This window comes from Centrocercus urophasianus, unplaced genomic scaffold (assembly GCF_019232065.1).
Source record: "Centrocercus urophasianus isolate 14NV4802_14NV808 unplaced genomic scaffold, USGS_Curo_1.0 seq_15, whole genome shotgun sequence".
NCBI lineage: Eukaryota > Metazoa > Chordata > Aves > Galliformes > Phasianidae > Centrocercus > Centrocercus urophasianus.
In genome coordinates, this window is record NW_024884697.1 from 44691700 (window position 1) to 44704034 (window position 12335).

At 39.7% G+C, this 12335-nt stretch overlaps 1 protein-coding gene across 16 annotated transcripts in view; it reads right to left on the reverse strand.

The window, feature by feature from the left end:
• ANKS1B (ankyrin repeat and sterile alpha motif domain containing 1B) overlaps positions 1 to 12335 on the reverse strand; it is a 193859-nt gene that overhangs the window by 39416 nt on the left and 142108 nt on the right. For 8 of the 16 annotated variants that reach the window (XM_042816014.1, XM_042816013.1, XM_042816012.1 and 5 more), the window contains one exon: positions 9861 to 10040. The exons of the other annotated variants lie outside the window; for them this stretch is intronic. In XM_042816014.1, the coding sequence (XP_042671948.1) occupies positions 9861 to 10040 (180 nt within the window). The remainder of the gene's footprint in view (positions 1 to 9860; positions 10041 to 12335) is intronic. 16 annotated transcript variants of the gene reach the window in all.

The following is a 12335-nucleotide window of genomic DNA, read 5'->3' on the forward strand; positions in this document are numbered from 1 at the left end:
AAGCTTTAAGTTGCCACACTTTAAACAAGGCAGGGAATCAATCCTTTCTTACACATGCCGTGCTGTCCACCCTGTTCCTCCCATCCCAAAGAGAGGCCTGTGGGATTGTGCACTCACTCCAAGAGCTGGCAGCTCTGAATCTGATGCTGTGCTCCAGCCAAGGGAATTCACACCTACGTGTATCACCTTCCTCCTCCCTGGGTTAAAGCAGCAGAAGACAGGCTGCCTTCAACCCCTATTATAAATGAAGGGAAGTCTTCCTTAAGTCCTTGGAGAAAGAAGAGTGCATAAAGTCAGTTTGAAGCACTCACCTGCAAGAGACAAGTTCTGGGTCCCGGTCTCTGCTTCTTACCTCCAGAACTAATGGTTTGGAGGATGTAGGATTTAAATTGCCTTTAAGTAGAGGTGACTTGATTTATTAAAAGAGGACCAGCAGCAAATGATAATGTGAATGTCTCTTGAATGTATGAATGGCCAGTTGGAAGTACAGCCGTGCAAAAGTCATTACTCAGTTCTGCACTCATTAATGTTTGAATGGCAAAGGTACTGATATGCCATACAAAAGGAACATTAATTTTACAGAAGGTAATGAATTCAAATTCAGAAACCAACCTTTTCCTTGCACCACTGTAAAAATATTTAGCATTTCCTATATGCATATTTTATGTCTTCAAAGTGCTGAATTTTTTTAATGAACGATGAAATCCCCCTGAGAAGTACTGAAAGTTGCATACCCCTGTGCTGAAGTGGAAGAAACCACAAAAAGGAGAAAGGTTAAGTGAGCATCTGAGGACAAGAAATAGGCAGTAGGAAGGAGGGTTGGGATTGCAGTTCAAACACACCCAAATTTCAGTTCCCAAAAGATATGCCCTCAAAAAGAAGGAAAATAACTAAATCCATGCATGCACTTCCACCATAATAATCGGAAATACATTTGGGCACCCAGTACCTTTCTCACAGTAGGCTTGTGAAATAACATTTTCCTAAGGAACATAGCAAACAACAGCAACAAAAAGCAGCTGATTAGTATGATTAGTATCAAGCATGCATTTATCTTATTTGTATGCATTTATCACTTGGGAAGAACAACACTCAAACAAGAATGTGATATACTACGATACTACACTTTTGTGATACTGTATTCCCTTGTAAAGCTGTAGGTGCTCCATACATAAAAGATTTCCATCTAGTCACTGTAGGACACAACTCTGATGGACAGGAAGGGAAAGAAAGGGAACAGATTTCACAGTACCACGCGCTACTCATGACGTAGGGGCTGGCTAACAGTGGTAGAGGGAGGAGATGAGGCTCCATGTCCTGCTCTCCGCTTGCTTATCTCCCTTACTTCCCCAGTAGTCAGTTCTGACATAATCTCTGACTCACTTTATGACTATCTTTTACATGAGTTATTTTATGGACATTTTCACTTCTGTTTATATAACTTAACATCCACGATTTCAAGACAACACATTTACATACACTGTTCCTGCTAACTTCATCTGTGAGAGAAGTCAACAGGGCCTAACTATCTCAGACACCTGCAGTGAAATTAGTAGCCAGTCACTTCACAAATTGTTTCTGCATTCCCATCTGCTTCAACTCTTTCTAATTACTCAAAGATTTACTGGAAAAAAACGTAGGACAGGGCATATATTGGTCTTCAATGTTGCTGACTGTGAAGGAGGTAACTTAATGCATTGTAAAGTGAACAAAATTACCCAAGAAGTTAGCTTAAGCTCCATCTCTAATGAAAAGGATGACTTTGCTGATAATCTGAAGACATAAATTACTGAAAGTGATCACAGGCAGCAAGACTGTTAATGGAAAGGGTACTATTTATAAAGAGAAGAAAGAAGGAAAGCAACAGAAAATTAAACCTGGAATTCATATTCAGAAGGAAAAGGAGCTGGGTAGAAGGCAGCCCTGACATATTCAGCATTGGTCAACTCGGTGGCACTCAAGGAGATGTTGAAGATTTGCCTAAACTAGGAGCAATTATCTTCAAAAAGTCATGGAAAATACTTGAAACAACAAAGGAAGAGCTAAAGAAATATTTAGGTGGGGAGAAAAGAAAGATTTGGGAAGTTATTGTCAGCCTAAAGGCAGGGGCCAGCAAAATTGTTTAAAAATCCGGTCACCAGATGTGTCCTTGTTCTCATGCCCCTTGAAACATGACATTGCTCCTGGACATGTAAAATAAACACTCGGGAATGTTTGCATGGATGTGTGCATTCTGTACCTAGCTTTCTATATATTAATTTACGCATGTATAAAACTGAAGCTAATAGAAAAGTGTCATCTTGCCTGCGACACGTTACCTACCAGAGCTTCCACGAGGCAAGAAAATTCAAGATGTTTGTGATTAAATTGTTCATTATGAATCATCTCAGATCAAATTTTCTTCCTTTGTTGGAAAACTGGCCTACTAAATCAGCAGCAGAAAGGAGAAGCGCAGCAGGACTTGGGTGACTTGATGAGACCATTCCTTGTACACAAACTAGCTTGAATCAAAATGCAGTGATTGCACAAGAAATTGAAATACACATTTAGAGAATAATTATTAGTATTTAAGCACAACTTGATGGGAACGTGTTGAGAGCATCCACAATGATCTACATCACGCAGATCTTCTGGAGAGAATTCAGAATTCAAGGACATTCCAGAATCAGGTATGAATAGAAAATGGATTTGACCAACTGCAGAAACTGGTCAGATAAAATTTAGCAAGAGTATTCCTTTGTAAGTTGAGATTAAATAGACAAATAAAATAGCAGTGTTTAATGGAAGAGGACACCACAAGTGAAATATAAGTTTTGCAAATGAATAAGCAAATAAAACACAGAATAATGGGGATTGGAATGAAGCTGAGGAAGCTTACATTAAAACCTCAGCTCAAAACTTGAGTAGCTGTGAGATGAGATCAGGTTGCTAAGGGTTTCATCCTGCCAGGTCTTGAAAATCTCCAGGGACAAAAACTACTCAGCCTCTATGAGCAACTTATCCCCTTGCTGTCCCAAATTCCCATGGGGAGGAATTTTCCCTGGACACCCAACCTAAGCCTCTGTTCTTTCCATTTTTTGTACCTATGTCATCTCTTGTCCAGCCATCCCTGTTCCTCCAGCCTCTCTTCACAAGGCAAGAGCTCCAGCCTACCAACCGTCCAGGTAGCCCATAATGGAACTCGCCTGTCCTATTTAACAAAAGGATGTATTTAATATAAGTAGCATATTGCAATTAATGGGAAAGAATTTCTGGGCCATACACAGCCACCAGTGAGGTATCATCTGGAGTATCAACCAATCTTACTTCATGGAAGATGGAAGCAAACTGAAAGAATCCAAGAGAGATTAACAATAATAAAATAGAAGTCTAGAAAACACAAAGCCATGGGCATGGTTATATGAATACCAGCCCCAAAGTGTCTCCTCATCCCAGAGCCAGTCTGAGAAGAGTGGGACATCATAACTTAAGGCAAGGGGTAACTTAGGGGAAGGCAAGGGGGCTCCTGGAGAAAGGCAATGGGAAACCTAGGGGCATCCTTGTTGCAAATTATCTCACTAACTATAACTTAGTCTCACTCCAGAAATGAAGAGAATTTGGGATCAAACCCTAGAAAATCATTCTTGGTATGGCAAACAATCTTTGAGGGTGCAATAGCTGAAAGAAACAAATGAAATGTGATGAATGAGACTGTCTGACCCCTTTTGTAATTGTCACTCCAAATATTTCAGGACTGTGGGAGAGCACTTGTGCAGTACCAATAAATGTTGCTTCCCTGAACATTCCCAGAGCCCTCAGGAGAACTTGTCTTATCAACGGGACAATCACAGATCCTCCAGTGGAAACAAGATCTTGAGAGATGGAGAGTGAAATCTGACATTGGCAATTCTGTAATAGGTGGAGCAGAAATTAGAAATATCAGTTCTTATTAGAGCAAGAAATAAACACCCTCAGCTCTACAGCCATTCTACTGGCCCGGTGGTTCATGGTGAGAGGCCAGGCCCTCACCCATTCATGACTTCCCTTCTGCTGGTGCTGCCAGCTACAAGTGCTGCCCAGCCCTTTCGTGTTGCATACAGGAGGCAAACTTCTGGACAAGCATAGAAATAAAATGCGTAGCTTCAGACGTGAACATAAGGCAGAAGTATCTACATTTTAGCAAAACTAAAACCAAGACAAAAAAGCAGCAAGCTGAGCTCTTTCAGAAGAACCTCTCAAACTCTCAGAATAAGTTCTTTCACAGGAGCTAAAAATGTAAATGCTAGATTCTAAAATTCAGCTTTGTCTCTGAAATATTCAGCTTTTCATCAAGAATATAGTCTCTTTGTCAGTAGAAGCTACCTCACCTTTTCCATTTTTCATATAATTCTCCTCCATTTTTCATATAATCTTTCCAATGCAGAGCCCCTAGCTCACATGACTGAGTGTGAAAAACAGTAAATTAATAAAGAACATCTGTCCCCATCTTGATATAGTATTTATGGCATTAGTTTGGATCATTAGTACCAAATATAGAAACAACTTCCTTAATTCCATATGCTGAAGCAGCATGTAGGTATAATCCACATCCCACAGCTTTAGTTCTAAAATGCTAGCTTCTGTAGCCGTTTTGAAAAATATGAATCTTTTTGTTCAGACAGAAATTGCTTACATTTTTCATGTCTTTATCAGTTTCCTTGTTCACTAAATACAAAATACTCAAGGGTGGCCCTGCATGTGGCAGGGGGGTTGGAGATTCATGATCCTTGAGGTCCCTTCCAACCCTGGCCATTCTGTGATTCTGTTTTACAGATGCAGGTTTGTTCAAATTTATGGTTCAAGACTTAGTAACCTATGGTGTTATTCTATAACATCTGTATCTGAATTAAAAAGACAAATTTCAGTAGAACCTATACAACACCCCAAAAATAGAAAATCATTTAAGTATTTTTATTTTGATGTTAAATTGAAGGTCTTCATAGACAAGTCATCTTTCTACATTTAAAAAGAAGATGCACCTGAAAATACGAATGACAGAACATCCTGTTAGGATTTTATACACTTTTCTTTAAGATGGTGTTTGTTCATCCTCAGAGTGTGCACAATCTTTTTTGTTGTTGTTGCTTATTTGAAAAGCAGAATTAAGAACACATGAGAAGTAAGCACAGAATGAAATAACTTAGGCATTCATACTTTTGTGTTTACTGTTTCTTAAATCCACTAGTAAAGAAATCTGTTATTTCACCAGTAATTTCAACCATTCATAAAATTCATTCTTCATGTCTTCTTAGATAATCTCATTTTACACATCATTTTTCTCTTGGGCATATTTTCCTCCGTTCATCATAATCTTTAAATCCTTCTAAAGCAGGAAAGGAGACAGAAGAAGATGCAGGAAATAAGCAAATAAAAAATGCCATACCATGGTTGAAAATAATAAAAAAATAAAACAAACAACAAACCCACAAAGTGTGCCAAACAAAAAACTCACTACAACTACCACCTGAAAACAGATCCTATCAGACAACAGTTTTATCTTGTCCGCCAAGCTGCAACATCCCTATACCTCAACTTTCTTAGCTTTAAAATGGAAAACAATTTTAAATCATGTAGCCCCACAGTGCACTGGAGAAATGAATGCACCAGTATCCATGAGATATTTGGAAGATATTACTGAGTTGAAAGTATAGTTTCAGAAAGCAGAACTATTTTTTCCACTATTTTCATGTAAACATGTCTTCATTAATTTTGTCTCTTCTTTTTTATTCCACTTTTCCTCTGCTATAGATAAAGCATCTCCATTTAAATAACTAGCTCCTACCTATCCCTCCTAATCCTTTAGAGAACTACTATAATTTACAAAACAATGTTACAAAGCATAATCCCAATAGTGGAGGAAGCTTCATTTCAAACTTACTACCCAGTCATTACAATGAAATCACACATTGGTTATCTTGTGCTTTGGAGAACAGAAAAACAAAAGCCCTCAAACAATGGGAACCAATGTACCCGGGAAGGCTTTAAAAATTTGGGTTCCGTATCTCTGGGAACTAACATATCTTGCCAGGATTTGTGAACAATGTTTCTAACTCTCCGATCTAAAGGATTCCCTTCTTCCCACTGCATCCCATTGGGGTGACACTGTATGGTTTACCCAACCAAGAAGCTTAACCTGACTCACTACACTTTTTTTTTTTTCTCCCCAAAGGCAGACACAACACAGAGCTTCCCGAGAGCTTCAGAGGGGCACCCATTACCTCCCAGAACAATAAACATTCACACCTCAGGGTACATGGTGCGTTCACCTTTGGGGACAATATGCACCAGTACCAGAGAGCCCTGAACCCACTGTGGGATCCTGCTCAGTCATGCCATCAGCTGCCAATGAGCAATGTGCAGAGGTGCACCCTACATCTCCTTCTGCCTGCCATGGGCAGGACACTCTTGATGTTATAACCTCCAGAGCTCTTCACCACAAATAGTCTTTTTTTCCCCCTGTGATCTCAGGGGTAAATTAAGAGCCTTCAGTAGGGATCCTCCTATTGATTTCAGATCCAAAGCCCTTAGGCTTTGCCTGCATGATTTCACTTCTATTTTAAAGGTCTGGGCAATCTCAGCTATTTCAAACTACATTAATTTGTTCACATTAATGTACAACTTGTAGGCTCAGAACTCAACATCCACAGTCAAAGATGACTCAGACTACTAAACCCTTTCTGGATTTTTTTTCCCCCCCCTTTTTCTGAAAGCAAACCATCTCACTATCTTCTCTCCTACCTTCTTGGCTGTCCTCATTTATCCAATCAGATGTCAGTGACTTCCACAGCTGTTGTTCCTCACTGTTCATATTAGGACTTTCCCTCTTGGGTCACTTACAGTCTGCTGGGGAACTGTGTGAATGAGGGTACATACTGGCCTTAAGACAAAACCACCCACATTAAGTAAATTTAAGTCAGTGCTTCCTCCAGGAAATAAAGTCTTGTATTACTTACAAACAGATTTGATTACGATTTGGAGAATTGTTTAAACCCATTTAGCAGATCAAAGGAATACAGATTTACTGATGTGCTCATTGTTTCAACAAACACTGGTTCATAGCTGATGCAAAGATCTACACGCTTGTTTCCCTCATAAAACATTAGTGAAAACACAGGCCATGGTAAAGATGCCAACTTTAGATCTCATCATTTTCTCGAAATATCCTCTTCAGATTTTACATTTTAAATGGCCTTATCCTAACATATTCTGAAATTAAAAAGTCCATGAAAGTAATACCATGAAAAAGCTCTCATTCATGTGTTTGTCTTTCTCTTCAAGGCTGTAAAATATCCATCAATCTCATTAGACACCTAAAACCCTTCCAAAAAAAAAAAAAAAAATCACAACTTCAAAGAGAACTTTATGCACGTATGTTTACCATGGCATTCAGTACACATGCAGACTCATACAGCACCATGCAAACAGCTCAGCAAAGAAGCGGTTAAGACAAATGATATGCTCAAAGCACTTCCAAAAATCACTCTAGATCATTCTGTTTGTGAGAAGCATTCTTTCTGACAAGCAGGATTGGTATCAGCCTCAGAAGTTGACGTCGATCAGACATAAGTCAAGGAACCTCCAAACTGCAAGGAGCAACTTGTGAGATAAAACACGGATCGGAATGCTCATATCAATGAAATGGATATCCTTTATTCTCCAGAAGTAATTATCATACCTTTGGCTTCAAAGGGGTTTTGGGGGAAAAATTTGAAGGAAATATGGTTAATTCTCACAGAGTACCATTTAACATATTGCAAAAAAAAAAAAAAAATCTATTTTTGGGAAATGGTTGAAAAAAAATCCCTGATTAGCCTCTTAATGGGGTGAGTCCAATTTAGTGAGAAGGATCACCAGAGGGAGTTACTGACTTTCCCATTAAAGTCAAAGGGAATTACGCATACATCAGGAGTGCAGAATTTGGGGGCGGAGCTGAGAAAGACTCCAAACAGACTGCAGTTCTGATGGAAAATATTGTCTTACAGATTTCAGTGAATCCATTTCCCCCTTTGGAGTCCCAAAGGATAACTGTTATATTCCACAGTAAAAGTTAGAAGGCACGGAAGTAAGTCATGCAGTGGTTACAAACTGCCCCTTTCCCCACTTTGTCCTCTTCCCCCCAACCAAAAAAAAAAAAAAAAAAAAAAAAAAAAAAAAGAAAAAGCATTTAATTAGTTTTAAGTAATTTGGAGTGGCACAAGTAGTACTGCTCCAATTTTTCTCTCATTGGCTAGGTAACATATTGCAGTATTGGAAAAGCAATTTCAACCACCCGAAGCAAATCTCCAGGTGCCATACATATGAGAGTGTGTCATACCTCTTGGGAATATCAGCACTTCAAACAGGAAGAGAAAAGAGTGAAAAGTAGAGAGGAAGAATTGCTACAATGGCTTTTTTCTTCTCCAATGATAGTTACTAAGAGAGGAAGTGAGAATAGGGATTTGTAAACTAAGTGATAAAATAAACTAAGTAGATGACCCAGTCTACTCAGCCATGAGCAAGTGGTTACTTAATTCTCAGTTTCATAACCTTCAAAGAGTAAGAAGTTCACAGCAAGAAGTGGGCTTTTCCTTGCCAAGCTTCAGCTCAGCCTTGTTTTTGCCACAAAAGCCCAGTGGACTTTGATTTGAAAATGAGCTCATTCACCAGGCAACTTTCCCCTTAATTCTGTGCAATAGCATTATATAGCAGAAAATGAGGTGATCTGAAAAGGCAAGGAAAGAGCCCCACCCTATCAAATGCAATTTCACTTCCCTAGAAATGTCCTCTGAACAAACGGAATTCAATTTGTTTCTGTGTTCCCAGGTAACAGCAGCACCTTGTTTGGCTTGTTTATTTAATTACCTTTTCTTGTTCATGCAATTAACTCAGAGACTGCAGCCTTTTGTTCATTATGTTCACCATAATACAGTTATTTGCATAGCGGTTGCCATTTCCAGGCTGGATTTTAAAGCTCTATTTTGGGCTGTGCCTGACAACTGCTGGGAAGGCTTAGGCAGGGCTGAAGGCAGCATCCTGCTGCATTCTGCTCTGTGTTGGGATGAGCCACACTGTGAGCTGCATGGGCTGCACAGCTGCTTCTGATGGTAGATCCAAAGTAGGCCCAACTCGCACTGCAGTGCACTGCATGCATTGTATGTGCTCTCAAAAACAGCTCAGCTGTTTTTGCTGATGAGGTGCCAAAGCTCAACTTTACTGACCATAAGAGCAGTACAGGGCATCACTCTGGTCAACATATACTCATATTGCAGTTGGGTGAAGAAATTTAGAGATGGAGTCTATTTTAGACTTTCTTTCACGAAGAATTTAATTTAACAACCAACTCAATTTAGTGTTGCTGTGAAGCTCATGTGAGCTGTTAAAAAATAAAATATTTTCTTAAATACTCAGATATGTCTTCAGATCACAAAGGTTAGCAGAATGCCAACCCTTTCCTTTAATAAATGTGATAATCACCAAAATCATCCATCCTGAATTTTGGCCAGTGAAATTTGGCCAACTTATTTTTATGTGTATTGCTCAAAAATAGAAGAATCCACACTTCCCTGCAGAAGCCAGAGGCAGAGGCAGTGACAGTGGGAGTCTGCATGTTCTGGTGTGCAGCAGGCACCTTCATCTCAGCCGAGAGGCACCTAAACACCCACAAAATTCTTCCTCTCAGGAGAAACAGCATACCAACTTACGTGATTTGAAATAGAACTGGAACACACAGCTTAGAAAAATTGTCAGTCTTCATGGTTAACAAATAGCTTTAATATATGGAAGACCAATAGCTATGGTTAGAATTAGCTCTGTAACCAAGGGTAACAAAGAGCATCCCTTTAATGGCATGGTTATAATCCTACCTGTGCCATCTGCCTCTCCAGCTTCGACCGGGGAATGTCATCAAAATAGTTTTCATTTCTTCTTCTCCTTGCATCACCCTGCATGATAATGTGGGGAACGTCCAGGGAGCCACCAGTAGTGAAAGTGCTTTGGCTGAGTGATGGAGACAACTGAGGAGGAGTGTGGTTACCGCTGGGTTCCTGGACAGAGAGGATAAATATATAGCATATTTTCCAGACTACATATTTTAAAATGTATTTCAGTTATTCAGGCTAAAAAGAGATTAATGAAGAATTCCTGAAGTGGAGATTATTGTGAATGAACATTATGGAGATGACAGCGAGCTCACAGCGGCACAGAGGAAGCAGTCACTTCTTTCTTCTCAAAACCCCTCTTCCTCCCTTGTATGTGAGAAGAATAAGGCAGTTCTAGGAGGTGGCTCTCTTCTTCCTGTGCATGTGGCTAGGGAGCTGACAGACAGCACTCAGAAATTTGGCTCTTCCCCAAAAATGTGCTACCTAAGGTGCAGGGCCCACACAAAGAAAAGAATACTTAATTGCAACTATGAGCAAGTGGCAAATCCATTCTCTAAAACATCCTTGTGCAATACAGCAGTTCATTTCTTATTATCTGCTACAGAAATAAAACAGTGAGTTACTCCTTGTCAAGGTCCAAACAAAGTTGAGATTTAGCACTAGCTGTTTGTAAGATGAAATACATTTACACCACTTCTGAGCAGCCACTCTGAGCAGCAAAAATGATTTGAAAGTGATCTGAACTCTAGTAACATCCCTTACTGACAAAAAAAAAAAAGCACGAGTATTTACAAAATATAGACACTTTGCCATTTTTATAGGTCTCATGGAATATACGTTAACTTAAACTGCTGGATATTGGAAGCAAGCCAAATAGCAATTCCTAGAATGCCCAAAAGACATATTTTCTTCTGTGCTGAACTGTGACCTTGTGTTGGTAAGCGTGCAAATACCACAGCAAAGAGGTACACGGACTCCATCTAACAAACAGCCAAACACATCCTCCTGACCACATTCTTTTCTGCTACCACAATGGTGACAGACAGCTGGGTAGGTATCTGTGGAAACACCTGTTCTCATGCACATCACACCAACTGTTCAAACACAATTTACAAACATCAACGTAACCAAGCCTTTGGTGACTGCAACCAGCAGAAGCAGTACTAGAACTTGTTTGCCCGGTCAGCCCACATGGCTGCCACTCAGAGGGGACAACAAAACATAACATAACAGCCGTAACACCATTCCTCCCATGATGCTCAATTTCCAGCAGAAGATGCTCCTCTGTCAATAAGCTCTCTGGAGCAGAGAACATACCCACAAGCATGTTTGCACAGTGTCTGAATTATCCATTGCTGTAAAAATGTATTTTATTTCAGAAAAATAAGAAGGGACCTGAAGAAATCAAACAATGAGAAGCAGCAGAGACCTGCTTGACTGTGCATGGAAGGTAAAAAACCAAACCAAACAAACCACAACACCCTGCCTTTTTATTTAAAGAAAGAATTAACGTGGTATTTCATGCATGATTACATTGAACCAAACCTAATTCTGAAAAGCATTAAGGTACTTTACTCCATGCTGTTAAGAAACAAGATACAGCCAAAGGAAGCAGAGAGTTGTAAACTCTTCAAAATGGAAAGTTGCAAACCTCTTTACGTGCTCAAATGATAGTAATATCTGATGTTAATACGTGAATTGTAGCAGTCTATGTGGCAATGTTCCTTGCAATTACAATTAACAGATTAATATTTCTCACACTGACTGACTAAGATCAGGGATATGTAGTTGTTCGGCAACTTTTAATTTACTGAGAACTTTATTTTTTTTTAGTTCTCTAGCATGCCTATGATCTGAAACAAGTACTTGACATTTCCCATGGCAAAGAAAGGAGTGTTTTCCTCTCAGGAATAGTCTTTTTCCCTCCTTCATGCAAATCCACCTACATTTGGCCCAGTTAAAAGCTTCTGAAAAGCTGCAGCCTGCATACTGTCATAAGGCTTGGTGAAGCACCGTGCCCGAAGCCTGTTCCCAGATCTTCCACGGGCCTGTCACTGACACAACCCTCACTATCCTTTACCAAAAACAGAGGACAGGGACACCAAATCACTCCTTTCTAATGGCTGGCACCTGCTCTTCCAGACAGGCAAAAAAAATCTTTCTTACCCAGGTCATAATTCACCCACTGCCAGCACCAATAGATTGACATGGCCACTGGTGGATCTAAGTTACAGGTGTGTATAATCAACATGTTATAATCACAATATAATTGCGTATAATCAATAGATATCAAGATGTTACAATCACAATAAAATCAAGAGAATTAGGCAAAGTAGACAACGATCACAAAAGAGAATAAGTGGAAGAGCTTACCCTTCAGCTGAGCTCACCAGAAGACACCAAGAGAGGTGATCTCCAGAAGAGATCCTTCCCCTCTGCTAGCCAGCTCTTAAATAGGTC